This window comes from Narcine bancroftii, chromosome 1 (genome assembly GCF_036971445.1).
Source record: "Narcine bancroftii isolate sNarBan1 chromosome 1, sNarBan1.hap1, whole genome shotgun sequence".
NCBI lineage: Eukaryota > Metazoa > Chordata > Chondrichthyes > Torpediniformes > Narcinidae > Narcine > Narcine bancroftii.
This window is the reverse complement of record NC_091469.1, coordinates 457,391,776-457,416,212: the sequence shown is the minus strand read 5'-3', so window position 1 is coordinate 457,416,212 and position 24,437 is coordinate 457,391,776. Positions and strand designations below refer to the sequence as shown.

The 24,437-nt window shown below is 41.4% G+C and overlaps 1 protein-coding gene across 4 annotated transcripts in view; it reads right to left on the bottom strand.

Moving 5' to 3' along the window:
* The window catches only part of LOC138751826 (voltage-dependent L-type calcium channel subunit beta-2-like), a 313,138-nt gene extending 290,415 nt beyond the window's left edge, over positions 1-22,723 (bottom strand). For 2 of the 4 annotated variants that reach the window (XM_069914663.1, XM_069914664.1), the window contains exon 1: positions 22,488-22,723. In XM_069914663.1, the coding sequence (XP_069770764.1) occupies positions 22,488-22,568 (81 nt within the window). In that variant the 5' untranslated portion in view covers positions 22,569-22,723. The remainder of the gene's footprint in view (positions 1-22,487) is intronic. The other 2 variants (XM_069914659.1, XM_069914662.1) reach the window with 1 other exon arrangement.
* Between the last annotated feature and the right edge of the window lie 1,714 nt (positions 22,724-24,437).

The following is a 24,437-nucleotide window of genomic DNA, read 5'->3' as shown; positions in this document are numbered from 1 at the left end:
AGGGGAGCCAAATATAAAGATGATACAGTGATTATAAAGAATATTTCAAAGTATTTCTAAGTTCATATATTCCAAATAGGAAAGCCACATTTTAACAAAAAATGAATAATTATCGTGCAGATTACATGTAATTTTTTTCCATAATAATACAATGTCTCAACTCATTATGCCAGCGTGTTATATTAACCTCCGCATTATCCTTCCAAGTACTAGCTACTCATTTTCGTGCTACAGACAGCACTAGATGTACAAATGCAATTTGAAATTTATCCAACCCTCGTCCTTTCAAAGAAACAATATAGCCCAACAAAAAGATTGATGGGTCTAACGGTAATTTAAACTTAAATAATTTTTCCAAAACCAACCTAATTCCTTCCCAAAATGGTTGTACTTTAAAACAAGACCAAACAGCATGTAAAAAAAAGTTCAAGTACGTAGTCCACATCTAAAACAAGAATCTGAATTACTAAATCCATATTTTTTCAATTTCTCTGGAGTCAAATATAACTGATGTAAAAAATTATAATTAACCATTCCATAATGTATATTTGTCACTTTAATTACACTATCAGTGCACATAACCTTCCAATTATCTTCTGGAAAAATATAGGTTAAGTCACTTTCCCATTTAAGCCTAGATTTCTCCCATTCCGGTTTATCACTATCCTGTAATAATTGGTACATATCTGAAATATAACCTTTCTTAGGTACAAAAGAAATCAAAGACTCGAATTTTGTCAACATGGGTAAATTCATTTCTTTACCATAATTATCTTTTATCAAAGCTCTGAGTTGATAATACACAAACAAAGAATTTGCAGATGTATCAAATTTCTCCCTCAATTGAATAGAAGAAAGAAATTGGCCTTCTTCAAAACAGTCCTGAATTATCTTTATGCCCTGAGAATTCCATCTCTTTAAATGATTATTAAACATTGAAAAAGGAATAAGCTGGTTATGATACAACGGGGTTTGAATTGGTAATTTACCCTTTGATCCTAAAACCCTGTTTATTTTAACCCATATCCTTAACAAATGTTTTAATACCGGCATATTACATTCCCCCAATAAATCCACATTCCATTTAAATATAAATTGATGTATCTCAACTTCAGATATACAAGCCATTTCCACCTTTGCCCAACTTGGAAGATGGTCCACATCCATCAATCTACTAACAAATTTCAATTGAGCTGCATCATAATAATTTTGAAAGTGAAGTAACTGCAATCCCCCTAAAGCATATTTCCATATAAGTTTATGTAAAGCTACTTGGGATAATTTTCCTTTCCATAAAAGCTCCCACACTGCCCTATTCAGATCCTGAAAAAAACCCTTTGAAAGTAAACATGATATAGACTGAAACAAATATTGAATTCGAGGAAAAATATTCATTTTAATACAATTTACTTGACCAATTAATGTTAACGGCAAATCTTTCCATTTAATCAAATCCATTTTAATCCTTTTTAATAAAGTGACATACTTCAATTTATATAAAGATTGGTAGTCTGCGTTTACTACCACTCCCAAATATTTAATTCTATTTGACCACTTCAATTTTATAATACTTTTATATTCTGAATAATCTCCATCCCCAACTGGCAATATTTCACTCTTATCCCAATTTACTTTATATCCAGATAGCTCTCCAAATTTTAACAAACAATCTTGTAAATATTTCAAAGACTGTTCCGGTTCTGTCAAATATACCAGTACATCGTCTACAAATAAATTAATCTTATATTCATCCTCCCAATTTTCATTCCTTTAATCTTATCATTCTGTCTTATTGTCTGAGCTAATGGTTCAATAGGCAATGCAAATAAGGCTGGTGACAATGGACAACCTTGTCGAGTTGAATGCGTTAAGTTAAATGATAAGAAAATTTGACCATTTGTCACCACCCTAGCAGTTGTATTTGTATATAACCCAGCCTATAAAATATGGGCTAAAATTAAACTTCTCTAACACTTTAAACAGAAAGTTCATTTCGACCCATTCAAAGGCTTTTTCCACATCCATGGTTGGGTTGCTGTCTAAATGCATTGACTAATGTTATCAATCTAAGAATATTATCTGATGCATTTCTATTTTTAATAAAACCTTTTTGATCTATATGTTCAACTGAGGTAAATATTTGGCAAGTCTATTTGCTAACACCTTTGCTATAATTTTATAATCTACATTTAATAAAGCAATAGGCTAATACGAAGATACTTTCAATGGGTCCCTATATTTCCGAAGAATCACAGTAATTATAGCACTTGAACAAGATTCTAGTAACAACTGTTACTTGCTGCAACACATCTCCAAATATAGAGGATAAATCTTCATAAAATACTTTATAAAATTCAACACAAAATCCATCATCTCCTGGCGACTTTCCATTTGGCATCTCTTGTATAGCCTCTTTAATCTCAAAATCCATAAATGGAGCATCCATTTCTTTAACCTCATCCTCCCCTAAAACAGATAAATTTAATTTAGATAGATAGGATTCGATAGAACCAGCATCCTGCTTTCCCTCAGAAGTATATAATTTTTGATAAAATGAATAAAACTGATCATTAATTTCCTGAGGTTTATGGGTAACTATTGAATTCTTTTTCACAGCATTAATAATTCATGATGTCTGTTCTGTTTTTAATTGCCATGCTAATACCTTATGAGCTCACTTACTCAGTTTGTAATAACATTGCTTAGATCAATAAAGTAGATGCTCATACTGATAAGTTTGTAAAGTATTATAATGTAATTTCAACTTCATTAAAGCAGCTTTTTTAAAATCTTCTGTAACATCTTTCTGAAATTGCTTTTCCAATTCAGCAATTTGTTTCTCTAACATTAAGCTTTCCGCCGCATATTACCTTTTAACTTTTGTAGTAAAACTAATAATTTGCCCTCGTAAATATGCTTTCAAAGCATCCCACAGTACAAAATTACTACATACCGAATTGACATTCTCAGCCAAAAACAAAGTAATCTGCTCCTTAACAAAAGTAATAAACTTTGGTTTCTTCAATAGCATTGTATTAAACCTCCATCTGTAAGATGATTGTACTACTTTTGAACCTACACAGGAAAAAAAAAGATAGAATGATCCGATATAACCTGACTTTTATACTTAACCTGTAATACTCTATCTTGCAGATGTGCCGAAACCAAAAAAAAATCTATTCTAGAAAAAGAATCATGTCTAGAGGAATAAAAGGAAAAGTCTTTCTCTGTAGGGTTTACTCTCCTCCAAACATCAACCAGATTCAAATCCTTCATCAAAGCTCCTATTTGTATGCCGCCTTTGATTTCCTTTTACTTTTCGGAGATCTATCCAATAAAGGATCCAAAACACAATTAAAATCTCCCCCAACCAAAATATAATTATTGGCCTGATTAAGCAATAAAAAAGTCTCAGACATAAACAGTTTATCGTCTACATTAGATGCATAAATATTTAACAAAGTTCATGATTCAGCAAAAATTTTACAATTAACCATCAAAACTCTCCCAGCATTTCCTTCAAACGATTTCAATTCAAACAGTAATTTCTTATGAATTACAATTGCAACACCGTTTGCTTCAGAATTAAGAGAAGAAGAAAATACATGACCAATCCACTCTCTCTTCAATTTCAAATGTTCTTTTTCAGTCAAATGTGTTTCTTGCAAAAATGCAATATCAACTTTCATTTTTCTTATATAAACCAAAACTCATTTACGCTTAATTGGGTTATTCAAACCCTGAACATTAAAAGTTGCAAAATTCAAATTAGACATACCTTCATCTAATAATATATTCCACTACTATAAAATAATGTTCCCCTCTAATTTCCTTAAAATTCCAAATTCCTTATGTAAAAATTCCAAAAAAAAACTAACAGTCCCCAAAGCAAACTACTAAAAGGTAGTAGCTCCCTAAAAATCTGGGTGTGGTAAAACCCACTAGTGGCAGATGACTGAAAGTTTCAGTGTCATCGACCCCCACCCCCAGTCAGATTTTCACAAAGTACTAATACAAAAATAATTAACCCAATGATTCCAGTCCCAATGATTGTTGCGGATCTTCTATATCAAGAAGACTTTGTGTCAATTCAGCTTTATTCCCATTCTTTCCAAGTTTTCCATTCTTCCCATTACCATTGCCATTTACCCTCCTCTTAGGTGACAGTGATGACAATCATCCATTTCCTCATAAATCTGGCAATGAATTAGCATAGATTAATGCATAATGATTGTGGTGATATGTAATTTCATCGGATACAAGGATCAACAATGAGATAGACAACAGACTCGCCAAGGCAAATAGCGCCTTTGGAAGACTACACAAAAGAGTCTGGAAAAACAACCAACTGAAAAGCCTCACAAAGATTAACGTATACAGAGCCGTTTTCATACCCACACTCCTGTTTGGCTCCGAATCATGGGTCCTCTACCGTCATCACCTACGGCTCCCAGAACGCTTCCACCAGCGTTGTCTCTGCTCCATCCTCAACATTCATTGGAGCGACTTCAGCCCTAACATCGAAGTACTCGAGATGGCAGAGGCCGACAGCATCGAATCCACGCTGCTGAAGATCCAACTGCGCTGGGTAGGTCACGTCTCCAGAATGGAGGACCATCGCCTTCCCAAGATCGTGTTACATGGCGAGCTCTCCACTGGCCACCGTGACAGAGGTGCACCAAAGAAGAGGTACAAGGACTGTCTAAAGAAATCTCTTGGTGCCTGCCACATTGACCACCACCAGTGTGCTGATATCGCCTCAAACCATGCATCTTGGCGCCTCACAGTTCGGCGGGCAGCAACGTCCTTTGAAGAAGACTGCAGAGCCCACCTCACTGACAAAAGACAAAGGAGGAAAAATCCAACACCCAAACCCAACCAACCAATTTTCCCCTGCAACCGCTGCAACCGTGTCTGCCTGTCCCGCATCGGACTTGTCAGCCACAAACGAGCCTGCAGCAGACGTGGACATTACCCCTCCATAAATCTTCATCCGTGAAGCCAAGCCAAAGAGAAACTAGGTCACCATGGGTCATCCCGGTGACCTTGTATATAAAGCAGTCCAGAGCTACAGTCTAGCCTTCCAGGTTCGTCTTGCAGAGAGACAAGACCTCTTAGTGTACATATTAGTTTATTAAAGCTGTCTTATACTTGCACTCCTGTTGTAGTTATTGTCAGTACAATTTAATAAACTAATATGATAGCTACTAAGATGGAAGTTGCTTCTGCTCCAATGCACATTCCCGACCATCTGGAGACTTTTCCTGAGAAATGGAATCCAGGGACGACTAGCACACACGTGCTTCCGAGAACAGATACAGTGAGGAACCGCTGCACTGGAATCGTGGTGGAATGTAGGGAAGACCACAGAAATACGATAGGGCAGGTAAGAAATGGTCAAGAGACTTGCCTGCCTGCGGGTTTGCCGGTACAGGCGCCGTGGACCCTAAACCCCGGTCCGATCAGAAAAGGCCACTACAAGTGCGGGTGGAAGGATCTCCACAAGTCATTCTCGCGATTCCCATGAATGTGCAGAATTCCCAACCACTCCAGAGGCAGGGAAAGTAGACACCGCTACCATCAGTGCCCCAGCAGCAGTTTCCCCAGTACCACAGAGACATGACACTACCACTGGGATCCCCCCTAAGCCTGCTGCAAATGTCCCAAACCCAGACTCGGCCAACAGTCCCAAGCACCCAGGTTACTCCTCCAGCAGACACAAGCCCCACAGAGGCTCTACCAGCAGCTCCCAGAACCCCAGGGTCCACCCTTGCTACATCTAAGGGGTCAGAGACTGTGGCTTAGCCATGTGCCGCGTCCAGACAGGCTGGAGCTTGACCCCAGAAATCCCGGAGCCGGCACGCACTTCGGCTGCTGGCAGAGATGCTTTCTGAATTACATGGAGGTTGCTGAGGCATCGGATAAAGAGCTGTTAGCCCAGCTGGGAGACCACCCTTATACAGGATGCCAGGTCCTACCAAGAGGCAATGAGCATTTTAGAGAGGCATTACAGTAAGGGGCATAGTGAACTCCACTCTCGGTATAGACTCATGACCAGGTCACAAAAAGTAGGGAAGTCTGCCAGGGACTTTATACTCTGAAAGAGCTGGGGTGAGGCTGCAACTTTAAAGCAGTATCAGCTCAAGAGTATGCGGAGGACCTTCTGCACATTCATGGGAATCGCGAGCATGACTTGTGGAGATCCTTCCACCCGCACTTGTAGTGGCCCTTTCTGATCGGACCGGGGTTTAGGGTCGGCGGCGCCTGTACCGGCAAACCCGCGGGCAGGCAAGTCTCTTGACCATTTCTTACCTGCCCTATCGTATTTCTGTGGTCTTCCCTACATTCCACCACGATTCCAGTGCAGCGGTTCCTCACTGTATCTGTTCTCGGAAGCACGTGTGTGCTAGTCGTCCCTGGATTCCATTTCTCAGGAAGAGTCAGAATTGTTGCGGGCATACGATTGCTGGAGAAAGGAATGGTGGGGCGAGATGAGGCAGAGACTATTGCAGAAGCTTTAGAAAGCACCAGGAAAGAATTGGAGGTGTACTCACAGGACCCTGGGGCTGGGACCAACGTCACACTGATGGACTCTCTAGCCCCACGAAAAGAAAAGTTTGCTGTCTCACAGGAATTCACAGCAGCAGCCGCACCTTGAGGGTCCCAAGTGCTTTTTCTGTGGACAAAGAAAGCACCCCAGAGCACTCTGCCCTGCCAGAGAAAATGTCTGTTCCAACTGTGGAAAACGTGGGCATTATGCAAAAGTCTGCAGAAGCCCCAAGGCCACAGCCAAGGCCCATTTTCATGGGCGGGAAAGCTCTTCTTTCTCCATAGACAAACAGAAGAAGAAGAATGCTATGTGCAGCCGGCCATCTTGAACAAATGCTACAGAGCAGAGCAGAGGTGACAGTCTTCAAGAGATGAATATGACGCCGAGTACTATCGGCTCGAAGGACATGAAGGACATGCCAGACTTGCTTCTCTACGTATGAATCAGTCGAGTCCACACAATTTATCAAATGCCATTGTGTGCATCAAAATTAATGATGTGAGGGTAAATCACTTAATAGATATTGGAAGCACTGAAAGTTTTATTGACAAGGGGTTAGTCAACCGCCTTGCCCTCCCCACACGCCTGAGTGAGCACCAGATCCTGTTAGCAGCCAACAGCCTTGCGGTTGAGGTAAAACAGTTTTGCAGGGTTACTCTAGAAATCCAGGGCACAAAATACGGAAGGTTCAAATTACTAGTACTCCCTCACCTCTGTGCCCCAATACTATTGGGGTTAGATTTTCAGTGCCAGTTGGAAAGCATTACAATAGTGTTCAACGGGCTTCACCCCCCACTACGCCTTACGAAGAAACAACACTGCAGCCTGTCTCTCCTGAACATAGAACCCCCTCCGCTGTTCACACACCTGACCCCAGAATGCACACCGATAGCCACAAAGAGCAGGAGGTACAGCCTGAGGGACAGAGCCTTCTTTAGGACAGAGATCCACAGGCTACTACAGGAGGGCATCATAGAGCAGTGAGCCCAGGTGGTTGTAGTAAAGTCAGGAGAAAAACTGCGCATGGTAGTGGATTACAGCCAGACAATCAACAAATTTACACAACTAGATGCCTATCCCCTGCCACGCATAGCAGACATGGTCAACAACATTGCGCAGTATAAAGTGTTCTCCACCATAGACCTGAAGGCAGCATACCACCAACTGCCCATCAGAAACAGCGATCACATTTAAATGGCATTTGAGGCAGATGGCAGGCTGTATCAATTTCTGCGACTCCCCTTCGGTGTCACCAATGGAGTGTCCCTGTTTCAGAGAGAAATGGACGGAATAGTAGATGAGTTCCAACTGAAAGCGGTGTTCCCCTACTTAGACAATGTGACAATCTGTGGCCACACTCAGGAGGATCACGAAACAAATTTAAAATACTTCTTCCAGGCAACCAAAGAATGGAACCTAACATACAACAGGGACAAATGCATCTTTAGCACCAGGAAGGTGTTTGGGGCTGTTCGCTTACTATGCCCAATGGGTACCCAACTACGCCGAAAGGGCCTGGCCACTTATAAAAGCCTCAGTTTTCTCATTGTGCCCAGCAGCCACCAGAGCATTCAGGGACATTAGGGACCATATCGCTAAATCTACCATGTGGTCCATAGATGAGTCGATCCCATTTCAAGTAGAAACAGATGCATCTGATATGGCTCTGGCAGCCACCCTAAACCAAGATGGACAACCGGTGACCTTTTTCTCGCAAACCCTACAGGGGTCAGAGGTAAGACATTTAGCAGTAGAGAAGGAGGCCCTAGCCATTGTGGAAGCAGTAAGGCACTGGCGACATCATCTGGCGTGCAAACACTTCACCCTCGTCACGGACCAAGGGCCGGTGGCTTTTATGTTCGATAACCAGAACAGGGGGAGAATTAAGAATGACAAAATCCTGTACTGGCAGATAGAATTGTCTACATTTAACTACGACATTCTTTTTTAATATTCTTTCTTTTTTCTTTTTTTATGGCTCTCTTTAGGAGAGTTGGTTGAAAGGGGGGGCAGTTCTTTTCTATATATATATAAAAAAAGTTCATGCTCATGTTTAATCGCTGTATACGTCATATATTATTTGTTTTTTGAACGAATAAATAAAGTTTAAAACAACTACGACATTCTATACTGCCCCGGGAGACTCAACGAACCCCCAGACATGCTGTCCAGAGGCACTTGTGCCATCCTTAACCACACGTCCCAGTTGCAGAACTTGCACAATGAACTGGGCCACCCAAGGGTCACTAGACTGTTTCACCTCATTAAAACCCAAAACCTCCCATTTTCAGTAGAGGAAGTGAGGTCAGTGAACAAGTGCTGCCCCATCTGTGCGGAATGCAAACCGCAATGTTACCGGCCAGACAAAGCCACCCTGATAAAAGCTACCAAACCTTTTGAGCTCCTCAGCGTCGATTTAAAGGCCCTCTCCCATCCAATAATAGAAATGTCTATTTCCTAAACGTAATAGATGAATATTCCCGTTTCCCCTTCGCAATCCCGTGTTCTGATGTATCAGCAGCCACTGTTATAAAATGCCTCCAACCCATCTTCAGCATATTTGGGTACCTGAACTACATACACACAGACAAGAGTGGAGCATTCATGTGCGCAGAAGTACAACAGTACCTGCACAAGAGAGGGATTGCTACCAGCCGCACTACAAGTTACAATCCCAGGGGGAATGGACAAGTCAAAAGGGAAAATGCCACTATCTGGAAAATGGTCCTCTTGACCTTAAAAGCAAAAGACCTGCCTGTTACTAAATGGCAAGAAGTGTTGCCAGAAGCCATACACTCTAAACGTTCTTTGTTGTGTACTGCCTCTAACATGACCCCACATTAATGTATCTTTTCTTTTACAAGGAAAGCCACGATGGGCAGATTGCTGCCTAAATGGATGATGACACCAGGACCTGTTCTCCTCCGGAAGCACTGCAGACCCCACAAAGCGGACCCGCTGGTGGATCAAGTGGAGTTGAGAAACGCGAACCCTTAGTGCGCCTTCGTCACATTCCCAGATAGAAGAGAAGACTCGGTGGCCACCAGGGATCTCGCGCCGGCCAGATGTGTGAACAATGTGGAGGAAATACAGATGTCTACGGATCAACAAGGAGCACAGCAGCAGTCACTAGAACAGTCATTAATCGAGTCACCCCAGAAGACTATACCACCCAGCCTGGAAATCAGGACCCTGGGTAAGCCTGCCCCACAAAATATCACCACCCTAGACTTGATGGCAGAACCTAATCCCATACAATAGGATCCCCAGTCCACACGGCCACATGACCAACCAGTACTTCCCACTCCCACACCTCCACCAAGAAAGGTCGAAAGGCAGGCCACACTCCCCACCCCTATGCCATTACCGAGGAGGTCCAGAAAGCAACGGAAGCCACAAAAAATTTTGGACTTATGAACTTACAAACAAGGGAAGGAGGATGGGGGGGGGGGGTAAAAATTTTTAAAGTGGGGGTGAATGTGGTGATATGTAATTACACCATTAGGTCACCAGGGGTCATCCCGGTGACCTTGTCTATAAAGCAGTCCAGAGCTACAGTCTAGACTTCCAGGTTCATCTTGCAGAGACAAGACCTCTTAGTGTACATGTTAGTTTATTAAAGCTGTCTTATACTCGCACTGCTGGTGTGGTTATTGTCAGTACATTGATCATTTTCAAAGAATTGAGACAAAGTTCCCATAAAAAACTTTCAACATGGTCGGATAACGAAAGGCAAATTTATATCCCTTTTGCCACAATACTTCTTAAGCTGAATTAAATTCTCGACGCCTTCTAATAATTTCTTGACTCAAATCTGCATTAAAAAAAACCCTATTATTCTGGACCATCATTGGAGCCTGATTCTGTCGTGCCTTCTGCACCGCCATTCGCAGTATCATTTCTCTGACCTGGTCTTTCAAACAACGAATCAAAACTGCTCGTGGTGGTTGGCCTGCAAACGGTTTCTTCCTAAATGGATGATGACACCGGGACCTGTTCTCCTCCGGAAGCACTGCAGACCCCACAAAACGGACCCGCTGGTGGATCAAGTGGAGTTGAGAAACGCGAACCCTCAGTGCGCCTTCGTCACATTCCCAGATGGAAGAGAAGACTCGGTGGCCACCAGGGATCTCGCGCCGGCCAGATGTGTGAACAATGTGGAGGAAACACAGATGTCTGCTGCACAGCAGCAGTCACTAGAACAGTCATCCATCGAGTCACCCCAGATCTATGTGCTCGATCTAACTCCAGACCATCTGGAAAAAATTCCTTGCCCAACTCCTCAGGAATCCAATTCTTAAAAATTTTACTGGATTAGAACCTTCTATATCTTCTAGAAGACCTACTATTTTTACGTTATTTCTTCATCCTGATTTTCTAATGAATCAATCTTCTTCAATAATTCCTTCTTCTGGACACACAATCCCCCAACGAATCCTCCACTTTTTCCATTTTTTCTCTATTATGTTCCACTTGGTTCTTACATTCAAAAAAAGCTTCTTCAATCTTTCAAAAATTATCTTGTATACTGTCCACTGATTTTATACATCCACTAACATCACTTTTAACTACATTAATATCTTGCTTCAATAAGGTCATTTCTTCATATATAGTAGTCATTTTAGTTTTCATTTCCATAAATCCTTGAGTCATCTGAGTAGACATCTGTATTGACATATTTTCCATTTGATGAGCAATCCCTTCCAAAATTGTGAACACGGAATCCATCCAGGTTCCATCACCTTCCTTTGAGGCCTACCTTCTCTGGTCTTAGCCCCCATTTCTTCTTGTGTAAGTTCCTGTAATGTTGATCTTTCTTCCTCCTCTAACATCATAGGTCCTCTTCCAGTACGGCTGCGGGTCTGGATGCCCATCGACAGCGTGCTGACCTCATTAGCCCGCCTCCGTCTGGGCTCCCCCACAGCCCACACCTTATCCAGTAATTCCTGGACCCGCGACGCTCCACGCATGCCCGACAAAGTCACCGACCGCTCAGGGGCTTCTTCCGATGCTACACTGCACGCTCCTGGACTGCCAGGCAATATAGCAGGCTCGTGGGTCTGTCTTCACTCGGCCGATCTGCCCGTGCCCTCGGACTCATGGGGGCATGAGTCAGGGCCGGCCGAGCCCATAACAGCCTGCGCCATCTTGCGATTGTGCGATCAGCGCCGGCGTAATACTCAACCGAGCAGGAATCCTCTGAGGCTTGGGAACTCTAGTTGACGACTCGATGGCTTCAACTTGGTAAGTAGGCCTCAGTTCTTCAACATTTTTGTAAGGTAATTTCTTTTGCAATTGTGCTTTTGATTTTTTCACGTTTGCAGCCACTGCAATCCTCCAATATTACAAAGTCTGTAAATATTATGTTTAACCACTTTTACAAATTTTAAATTCGGGTTTTTAGAAGTCTAACTGTGGGAAGGTGGAATCACACGTCTTCACACTTTGCCATCTTGCCACGCCCCCCGCATCACCAATTTAAAGAGCAGTTGGTATCCCTCCACTATCAGACTCCTTAACGGCAAACTTAATCAGAAAATCATTTAAGGACTCTTGTATACATTAATGATTTTCCTTTATATTCTCTCTGTATTGCACAGTTTGATTACATTTGTTATCTGTTTACAGGTCTTTATTTGTTCACATGTATACACTGTGTACAGTTTTTTTTGTGCACTAACAGTTAGTGGCAATTCTGGCCCGCACACAGGAGAAAGAATCTCAGGGTTGTATGTGATGTCATGTATGTAATCTGACAATAAATCTGAAATCTGAAAAAAAATCTGATTGGAGACCCGTGATGAGTGGTGTGCCTCAGGGATTGGTGCTGGGACCATTGCTGATTGTCATTTGGATCAATGATCTGCATGATAATGTGGTAAATTGGATGAGCAAGTTTGCAGAGGTATTGGAGGTATTGTGGACAGAAAAGAAGGTTTCCAAAACTTGCAGTGGGATCTGGACCAGCTGTAAAAAGGCAGATGGAATTTGATGCAGACAAGTGTGAGGTGTTGCATTTTGGAAGGACAAACCAAGAAAGGACATACACTGTAAATGGTAGGGCACTGAGGACTGTGGAGAACAAAGCATCTGGGAATACTGATAATAATTCTCTAAAAATGGCGCAACAGGTAGATACGGTTGTAAATAGAGTTTCTGGCAGATTTGCCTTCATAAATCAAAGTATTGAATATAGGAGTTGGGATGTTATGGTAAACCTGTGTAAGACATTGGTGAGGCCAAATTTGGAATATTGTGTGCAGTTTTGGTCACCTAACTACAGGAAAGATATCAATAAGATAGGAAGAGTGCAGAGAAGATTGACTAGGTTGTTGTCCGAACTTCAGGAACTGAGTTACTGGGAAAGGTTAAACATGTTAAGACTTTATTCCCTGGAGCATAGAAGAATGAGGGGACATTTGATAAAGGTATTTAAAATTATGAGGGGGTTAAACAGAGTAAATATAGGTAGACCTTTTCCACTGAGGGTTGGTGAGTTATAAACCAAAGAATATAGATTAAGGTGGAAAGGGAAAAATTTATGGAAAACATGAGGGGAACAACTTCACACAGAGAATGGTGAGATTGTGGAATGAGCTGCCAGCTGAAGTGGTGAATGTGTGTTCAATTTTAACATTTAAGATGAATTTGGACAGGTACATGGATGGGAGAGGTATGGAGGTGCAGATCAGTAGGACTAGAAATGGTTCGGCATAAACTAGAAGGACCAAAGGGATCTATTTCATTGCAATATTATTCTATAGCTCTATGTTTTATTCCTTTATTGTCATGCCGTTATCACACAAAATTGCCTTCTGCCTGCCATAAGGGCAGACAAACAAATCACCAGTAGTGTCACCTGGTGCTCCTTACAATATGTGAGAAAGAGAGGCAATGGAGAGGTCCCTTCAGGATCACCGAGTGTCCATGAATTTGCTTTCAATCCTCCGACAGTCTGTGAAGCTGCACCGATTCCTGTTCAATCCATCAATAACCGAAGGTCCAGATCCAAACCTCCGATGTGATTGGGAAGGCTTTGGCACACAAGGCTCCCATGAGCTAGTTTCCAGCAGCCCGTACCGGTCCCCTAACCACAAGTTGTGCACATCCTGTGTGGGTCCATCAGCCGCTGAGCCCCTTGCTGGTCTGCTGCCATAGTCACCATCCTGTAAGGTCATCTCTCCTCCAATGGGGTGGAGGTGTTTTCCCTGTTTCTGGTGCCCTGTGCTGGTCAGCTGCTCCCTGGAGTCTGCAACTCCTTGTGGCCACAGCTGAGCACATCTTAGGCTTCAAGATTTTAGTTCAAATCACTTATCAGCTCCTATGTCAGTCTGTTTAATGCCCGCATGGAGCAGCAGGCATTAGGACTGACTGTTGAACACTTCGGAGTAACGCTGTTTCTGCGCTCTCTACTCTCCAGGGTCCACACCAAGGGCAGTGCTGCCATTGCAGTAGCTCCAGTAGCTCTTCTATTTCTTTCCTCAACAACAAATCCGCTGTTATTTTCAAATGATCCACAAAAACAAAAGTGTTCTGCAGTAGTAGAAGAATAATTTAACCGTATGTTAATCATTGGATGACTCAATTATAGAAGCAACTATGAATATCTATATCTTAACATAAAAACATAACATAACAATTACAGCACAGAAACAGGCCATTAGGCCCTTCTAGTCCGCACCGAACCAAACACCCCTCTCTAGTCCCACCTCCCTGCACAATGCCCATAACTCTCCATCTTCTTCTCATCCATATACCTGTCCAACCTTTTCTTAAATAATACAATTGACTCCGCCGCCACTATTTCTCCCGGAAGCTCATTCCACACGGCTACCACTCTCTGAGTAAAGAAGTTCCCCCTCATGTTACCTCTAAACCTCTGCCCCTTAATTCTTAACTCATGTCCTCTTGTTTTAATCTTTCCTCCTCTTAACGGAAATAGTCTATCCACATCCACTCTGTCTATCCCTTTCATAATCTTAAATACTTCTATCAAATCCCCTCTCAACCTTCTACGCTCCAAAGAATAAAGACCTAATCTGTCCAATCTCTCCCTATACTCTAGATGCTTAAACCCAGGTAACATTCTGGTAAACCTTCTCTGCACTCTCTCCACTCTGTTTATATCCTTCCTATAATTAGGCGACCAGAACTGCACACAGAACTCCAAATTAGGCCGCACCAATGTCTTATACAATCTCAACATCACCTCCCAACTCCTATATTCCATGCAATGATTGATAAAGGCCAGCATACTAAAAGCCTTCTTCACCACCCTATTCGCGTGAGTTTCTACCTTCAGGGAACGATGTACCGTTACTCCTAAATCTTTCTGCTCTTCTGTATTCATCAATGCTCTCCCATTTACCACGTATGTCCTGTTCTGATTCTTCTTACCAAAATGAAGCACCTCACACTTATCAGCATTAAATTCCATCTGCCATTTTTCAGCCCACTTTTCTAAGCAGCCCAAATCCCTCTGCAATCCTTGAAAACCTTCTTCATTATCCACTATTCCACCTATCTTAGTATTGTCTGCATATTTACTAATCCAATTCACCACCCCATCATCTAGATCATTAATGTATATAACGAACAACAATGGGCCCAATACAGATCCTTGAGGCACACCACTGGTCACCGGCCTCCAACCTGACAGACAATTATCCACTACCACTCTCTGGCCTCTCCCTTTCAGCCAATGTTCAATCCATTTGACTATCTCAAAATTTATACCTAAAGACTGCACCTTCCTAACTAACCTTCCATGTGGTAACTTATCGAAGGCCTTACTGAAGTCCATATAGACAACATCCACTGCGCTACCCTCATCCACATTCCTAGTCACCTCTTCAAAAAATTCAATCAGATTGGTCAAACATGACCTTCCTCCCACAAATCCATGTTGAGTGCTCCTGATCAGACCCTGTCTATCCAGATGTTTATAAGTACTATCTCTAAGAATTTTCTCCATTAATTTACCTACCACAGACATCAAACTTACAGGCCGATAATTGCCAGGCTTCCTCCTTGAACCCTTTTTAAATAACGGAACCACATGCGCAATGCGCCAATCCTCCGGCACTATCCCCATATCTAATGACATTTGGAAAATTACCGCCAGAGCCTCTGCTATTTCCTCCTTCACTTCTCTCAATGTCCTGGGGAAGATCCCGTCTGGTCCCGGAGACTTATCCACCTTTATATTCTTCAAAAGCCCTAAAACTACATCTTTTGTAATCTCTATATTCCCCATATTTACCCAATTTGCTTTTTTTATCTCACATCTCCCAATATCCTTCTCCTTAGTGAATACCGAAGAAAAGAAACTGTTCAATATCTCCCCCATTTCTCTAGGCTCCACACACAGTTTTCCGCTCTGATTTTCTAAGGGACCAATTTTGTCTCTAGCTTTCCTTTTACCATTAATATATTTGTAGAACTCTTTTGGATTAGTTTTCACCCTGCTTGCCATAGTTTCCTCGTACCTTCTTTTAGCTTTCCTAATTCCTCTCTTAAGATTCCTCTTACATTCAATGTATCTTTCAAACATCTCCTTAACTCCATGCTTCTTGTATCTAATGTACGCCTCCCTTTTTCTTCGAACCAAGTTTCCAATATTCCTTGAAAACCACGGCTCTCTCAAACTTTTTGCCCCTCCTTTTAACCTAACAGGAACATAAAGCTTTTGCACTCTCAAAATCTGATCTTTAAAAGACTTCCATCTCTCTACAACATCCTGCCCATAAAACAAATTGTCCCAATGCACACCCTGCAAGTCCTTTCGCATCTCCTCAAATCTAGCTTTTCCCCAATCAAAAACCTCAACCCTTGGCCCTGACTTCTCTCTTTCCATAATGACATTGAAGCTGATGGCATTATGATCACTGGACCCGAAGTGCTCGCCAACACTAACCTCCGTCACTTGACCCATCCCATTTGCCAACAGTAGATCTAACACTGCTCCTTCTCTGGTCGGCACCTCTACATATTGTTGTAAAAAACTATCTTGCACACATTTCACAAACTCTAACCCATCCAGTCCTTTCACAGAATGTGTTTCCCAATCTATATGTGGAAAATTAAAATCTCCCATAATTACAACCCTGTGCTTATCACAAATATCTACTATCTCCCTACAGATTTGCTCCTCTAGGTCTCGGTCCCCTCCGGGTGGTCTATAATACACCCCTACAAGTGTAACCTCTCCTTTCCTACTCCTCAGTTCCACCCAAATAGCCTCCGTGGATGTGCCCTCTAATCTATCCTTCCTAGCCACCGCTGTAATATTTTCCCTGACAAGCAATGCAACCCCACCTCCTCTTGCCCCTCCGACTCTATCACACCTAAAACAACGAAACCCAGGGATATTCAGTTGCCAATCACATCCCTCTTGCAACCATGTCTCACTAATCGCTACCACATCATACTTCCAAGTATCAATCCACACCTTCAGCTCATCCACCTTCCAACTTATTTATCTATAATTATTTCAAATTACATCTTTTTGTATATCTGTGATTATTATGTGCTGTGTATTTATTTTGTGTGCATGTGTGTAAGTATAGTCTAAAGAAATGTTGTTCGTCTGGTTGTATATGTACAGTCAGTTGATTATAAACTTGCACTTGAAGTATCGAATGACCATTTCCTGGTTTTCTACAGCAAGATGTTGGTGCAGGTTCTGTGTAGATTTCTGGTTCTCCGGCGGGATGCATTCAGCTGTAAACGGGATCAAAACGATTCACAAGGATGTTAGCGGAACCAGAGAGCCTGAGTTATAAGAAAAGTCTGGATAGCCCTGACATTTCCCCCCCTCCCCCGGACCATATTATCTTGACCTGATAAATGTTCATAAAATTCATGAGGTGAATGGTCATTGTCTTTTCCCCAGGGTAGAGGAGTCTAAAATTGAGGGGGCAGATTTACGATAGGAAGGAAAGGGTTCAACAGGGGACCTGAGGGGCGGTTCATGCAGAGGATGACGCATATATCGAACAAGCTGGCAGATGAAATGGTAGCTAATACCATTTAAAAGAGATGAACTGTGACCTCAATTGGATAGGGGATATGTGTAGACGACACTTGCCTAGTGCTAATATTTCCCAATTTCAAAATGTGTCAACTTCAAGGAAACATGAGCAACGATATTCCAAATTATTATCTTATTAATCCAATAAACCAAACTTGTAGTTGCAGCTTTAGGTAGCTTTTTTTCATTGATAAAACAAATAAATATTTTGCATAACTTTGCTTTGATATTTTCATAAAGATGAATAAACAAAGCTGTATAATTATATAATGATATTCAACTCTAAGCAAATATAAGAAGTAGACAAAATAAGATGAATTCAAAGAAAAATATCTCAAGCTCACACCTCTGTCATGATTCTTCGAAGAATGAACTGTAAATGTTTGCTCAGATATTACGACACACAGTCACTCTGTTAACACTACAAACAATATTTTTTTTTAAAAAAGGGATGGCAAAAAATTAATGACAAATCCAAAACCACAAGGTTTTAACCTTTACAATATGGGCCAAACACAGGCAGATTGGTCAAGGTCCAATAGGCCACTTGGTCAGCATGGCTGATTTGGACCAAAGGGCTTGTTTCTGTGCTTCAAGGCCCTGTGATCCACAAAAGGAAAAGGTGCAAGATGCAAAATGGTCCCAAGTACATAAGGAGAGCTGTAAAACCCAACATTGGAGAAACTCAGCAGGTCAAACAGTGTACTTCATATAGCAAGGGTAAAAATACATTGCCTGCGTTTGTATTTTTTGTGTTCGGGTGCCTGCTTAACATTTTGCTCATACCTTGATGAAGGGCCAAAGCCTGAATTATTGATTATGTACCTTTATCACTGCTATATAAAGTACACTGTTTGACCTGCTGAATTCCTCCAGCATTGTGTTTATACTTCAACCACGGTGTTTTACTTCCAAAAGGAGAGCTGCCACAGTTTGTCAAAAGCTCCATGTCCTTTGCATTTTCTACATTCTGAGGCAATAAAGATTTGACACCTCAGGCCATCCACACAAGATTTTTTTTTGTTTTCCATCCTCTGGTACAATATCCTGACTCCCATTGTTAGCTGGGAACACCGGAAGAATAGGTGCAGAAGACTTGATCTGAGATAAAGCCTCCAAACAAAAAAATATTGTTGACAGCTTTTAAAAGGGTTTCACAGAGTCACTCCATTGTACATGCAGCAAGAATGGATTATAACTGAAGCAGATGTAAAACCTACAAATATGAAACAGCTACTTTTATTCATGTGAGAATATTCCACACCTGCTCCTTTCAATACACCGACATATTTTAATTTTTTTAAAAATTAGACCCATGAGCCCATGCTGCCCAATTACACCCAATTTACCTCCAACCCCCATACATTTTGAAGGGTGGGAGGAAACCAGAGCACCTGGAGAAAACCTGTGCATACTCGGGGAGAATGTACAAACTCCTTACGGACGGTGCTGGATTCAAATCCCGGTCATTGGTGCTGTAACAGTGTGGCGCTAAATGCTACTTTAACTGTGCCTCCCCAAATTTTGAGAACAAGTCCAGCCACAATGAGCAATACAAACACAGTAAGGTTCACTGACACCTCGCGCAACTAGAATGATTTGCCACTGAGAGTGAAAGATTTATTCATTGTGGAGACAGGCCCTTTAGCCTCTGGAGTCCTTATCAAGCACCCATATGAATCCCCTTTTTATTTTTCCCACAGTCCTATCAACCTCTCGCAGAATCTACCCATCATCTACACACTCGTGACAAGTAATAGTGCCATATTAACCTCTGAATCGTCACATCTTTCAGATGTGGAACAAGAGCACCTGGATAAAACCCATGCAGTCACAGGAAGGAAATGGAAACTCCAGCATCCAAGGTCAGGTGTGAACCCAGGTCTTTGGCAGTGAAAAGCCATGGCTCGACCAGCGGTGCCATAGTACTGTCTCAATGCAGGTCTCGGGTCTGAAATGTCGACTTTCTTTTACTACCTGTGGATACAGCATGATCTGCTGAGTTTCTCCAGCATTTTTGAATATTGCCCACTGTTTTAACATGCATTCACTTGATTGAATTCATGCTTTATAAGATAGAAGCTATTGATCAGAATCAACTCGAGATCTCCCCGTGACCACAGGGGTTTGCTCCAGGTGTTCCAGTTTCCTCCCACATTCCAAAGATGTACGGCTTAATAGGTTGATTGCTCATAGGAGTATAATTGGAAGGTGCAGACTCCTGGGCCAGAAGAGCCTGTTGCTGTGCTAGATCTCTGAATTAAATTAAAAATGAGTGAGGCCTACTATTTAAATTCATTTTAAACTCAAGTACTTTTTTGGTTGTATTCATATCCATTAGTCAAAATTACCCACCTCAAAGCTAACTGAAATCCTCATGGAAAAGTAAGCTCACTCCACCTTATTAAACATCAATGTAATTTTCATCATTAATCTTCAAGGCTCAGCACCTCAGGTGCATCCGATCCATCTGCACCTTGTGCATCTCCTTTGCTATATGCGACATCACTTGTCAATGGGCAGGCAGCTGGTTCGTACTCAATCTTTCACGTGCTAGTTTGAAGCAGCGATATGAAAGCTTCCAGGGTGACTCATTTCAATTTCCCTTGCCTCCTTGGAAAGCCTCTGCCATCTTCACTTGCTTCTCTAGGGCAGACTACTCAGATGGGAAGTGGCACGCAGGTGGGAAAGGAAAATGAAAACGAATTCCTGCAAGTTCATGGCACAGATCCTTGCAATTATGTTGTCCCTTTGGGCATTGAGGCTGGCATAAATTTAGCTACCAAAAAAGCACATCCTTCATTTCTAAAGACATGTGAGGTACTGTGTGGCGCACTGTTAGCCAGAATCAGACACACACAAAGATAAAGACTGTACAACAGGCTTTAATCCACAAAGACTTCCACAGGGCCAGAGTGGCTTTGACTGCAGCAACTCTGAGTGAGGCCTCGGGAGGCCGGCACAGGCTTATATCCCGGAGGGTGATTGACACCCTACCGGGTGGGGTTTGATCCCTTCGGGCTGACTGATGAACAACTGGCCAGGTGTTGTCCTGTCCCCTTAGACTCCTGCAGGTACAGAGGTTGTCCCCTTCAGTAGGCCGGCGGTACACTCCTGCAGGTACAGAGAGTGCCCCCTGCAGTAGGCCGGTGGTACACTCCTGCAGGTACAGAGGTTTGCCCCCTTCAGAAGGCCGGTGGTACACTCCTGCAGGTACAGAGAGTGCCCCCTGCAGTAGGCGGATGGTACACTCCTGCAGGTACAGAGAGTGCCCCCTGCAGTAGGCCGGTGGTACACTCCTGCAGGTACAGAGGTTGTCCCCTTCAGTAGGCCGGTGGGACCACCACATACTGCACATTATTTGAGGTATTCTTTGCCCTTTTTAATTTACTCTGTAAGATTGCAGAGGTTTTAAATTATCAGATGAGGTGTCATTGAAGCAGCTGAGGGCAAAACAACCTTTCACAACCCTTGATAATTTACCATTTAGAATGTTAAAAGAAAATTACTTTACACTTTCAACACACTTATTTTCAGGGATAGCCACAGAATTGCATTTTTTTAAAAACATATTGCCACACTTTAGTTTAACTGCTGGAACTTTTGCTTTTTTAAAATAATCTAAATTAGGAAGTCCAATTGACTTTCAAATTGTTCTCAATGTCTCCTTATCCTCTGTGCTCCCAGCACAACAGCTCGGGAGATTTTACGCATTAGATGATATTTGACCTCCCAGCCAGGAAATGCAATGTTAACGTTAACACAGTTTCTATCTGCAGTACCAGAGTTGATAATATTTGAAAAGCAAAATAGGTCACCTTCTTTAATTAAAGATTCATGTTGTAAGTTAGTATAATGCCCATCACCAATAACATCTGGATCACTGAATTATTATATGGAGCATATAACAGGAGGCTGACAAAGAATGACTTAAATCAACTTGGATTTAGATTCTGAAGCACTTTATATTAGAAGAATTAATCTCTAACTGGGATTGGCATCTGTTCTTCCTACTTTATACCCTATGGCAGGGACTGGTTTCATTTCAAGTTGGTTGAGATGGGATGTATGCAAAGATAAAAACAAAAGATTCATAAAAGCCCACTGGTGTTTCATTTCCTGAATGAAAAAGCATTAAGCTATGTACAATGATAATCAAAGGATTGAGTGTATATATGCTGCTTGTTTAATCTAAATTCCCCTCTGGTTTACAATCTATCCATCTGTTTCTTTGTGTATTTATTGTTTAGCTTCAGCAGGTGTAGCCCTAAGGTGCTCAACTTTCGCTTTGGGAAACAATCCTTGTGAACCCAACTTAACTACATCTGCTTTCCACCAATCATTCCATTCTAAACACAGCTACATTTTCTTTCACAAATGACATTATCCATTTGCCCTCACAAGAGCACAATTTCTTTTTCACTTAATAAGCAGAAAGGTGTAACAGATATAACATCCTTCCACTCTCCTTTAATTAAACAACTGAAATAAAATCTGCAGAAGTTCTAATCAGTTTCTAGGTCATCATAAGATACATATCTTCAAGAGATTTCATTACTTCTAGAAAAAAATCTTGTGCCAGGTAATAATAAAACTACAATTAATCAGGCAGGTTACATTTTTACTGTTGTTACATTTAATATGTGTCTGACATGAAAAACCATCATAATTTATTGCACATTAATAAGTAGGAAAAACATTTTGTTAAAACTTTGCCTGCATTGTGGTTTTGAAAATTCTTAAATAAATGTTTTGCCAAATAGATAGATAGATAATTAGTAACACATTTTAATTATCATCTATTTTTTACAATTTTGTGTGTAAAGATCAAGTCAATATGACAAGGACAGTATTTTTAAACTATAAAACATTCTCATTCTAGCATATAGTACTTATAGTACTTACCCAGGAGACATTTTTGGCCTTGGGTGCTTTAAGCATGGCAACATGTAGGGTTGTGATAACCAACAACAGCCCCACCAGCATGGAAAGCTTGGTGGAGACGTCAACTTGTACAAGTCACCCAAATCTATATGGTTCCCCTGCCTGGTTAACGGAGGCACAATGGTAGTTAAAAGAAATACCAACACGTTGAGCCATGTCCACTTTTGCTGTTTTTAACAAAATACAGCAGCTGTCCCCAAAGTACCATTTAAAACATCTATCCACAGACTGTTCAGAATGATAGCTCCTTTATCTCCACCACACAGAGGGCTGATTCTTCTGTCCCACTGAAATTGTCATAAATACAGAGTAGGGATGAGACACATCACGTATCTTTGACTTGCCAGGGGAGGAGCTGAAGCTAAGATGGACACTGTTGTGCCCAATCATATACCAAGCTTTCATGAAGACTTTGAGCCTGTGGCTTACGCAAGCATTAAGATATAAATAAATACTGAAAATACTGAAAAGGACTACCACTGGGAGGACCTTGAAGGGCTGCAGCTAGTCTCTGTTTTTATTGCTGAATCCAACAACAAAGCTAAACTTCAGTCTTATTCATGTAATATAAGCAACCTGTTCTGCATTCATTTAATAATGCATGACCAAAGGTAGTTGGATTGAGCTATTTTTTTTTAAACCCAGTATTACTCCCCAGTAGCTGCAGAGTCACATGGTACACCTGATGTGAACAGAGCCCCAGAGTGAGAGTCAAATAACCTGTCAGCAACAATTTTCAGAGAGGAGAAACAAACCATTTAGAATCACCTGAAAACCTGAAATCCAATTTGGATTTTCTCTTCCTCTCTCACACACACTTTTCTCTCTCACACACACTTTCCTCTCTCTCCTGCTTTCTCTCTCTTCTCCCCCTCTCTCTTTACATATATTTCTTTCTCTCCCTCTTTCTTTCCTTGTCTCTCTTGCTTTTCTCAATCTCTATTTATTTCTCTCTCTTTCTTGCTTGCTTTTCTCTCTCACTCCTTCCTTCCATTGCTCTGTTTTACCTCGTGTCAATCCAGCTTAGTTAAGTAGATCCAGGCTAAATTTTACAAGTATCAGGACTGATTAGTGTGGGTTGATTGAAGGCAGATTATAGACGAGGGCCTCTGCCTTTCCATTTAACAAGCAGGTCAGTACCATTTAAAGGATAGCCCCATGGATTAATCCATTTTGAATCAAACAATTATCGATAGGTTACAGGTTATTTCTGAGGAAGGCACTAACAAAAATGCTGTAGATATGTTAACAACAAACAAGGTTATCTCTGTTTAAAGTTTAATATATAAACTATTTGTCCATATATCTAATAATTAAAATTAGTTGACTTATTTATCCATTATAAATTGCTCTTTCCCTACATAAACTATAATATGTACAATTTTTGTGAATGCATGTCATTTAACAAAGAATATCTTATTTTTAAATGAAGTTTCGTTAGAGGATTAGAAAAACTATGAATTAAATTGAGTTCATTGCTTCTGGGTTGCTAGGCTATACAAAAACATGACATGTTACCTTGCTCCAGACTGATCGGTGCACCATTTTCCAGCCTCAAAAGATGCTCACAGTCTGCACAGAAAGCTAGGAACATAGATTCACAAACAGAGGGTGTTTGTTTCCATAGTAACGCTCACCAGATTCCAGTGTCGAAGAATAATTCAAAAGAACCAAAGGTAGAGGGGTAATGAATTTACATTTTCAGTCATTTATTGTTAATACATAAATACTGGAGCCCTGCCCCACCACTGGCAATGTGGGACCTGCAGCTGTTGGTTTGGGTCAGAGTCTACCTCAGGGGAAATGATGGGAATGGGGTCATTTACGTAATGGGGTTGGAAACCTGCACTTTAAATGGCACTTAACGGTTCTTCAAAAATCCCAGGATACTCAATTATTTGTTTATCAATT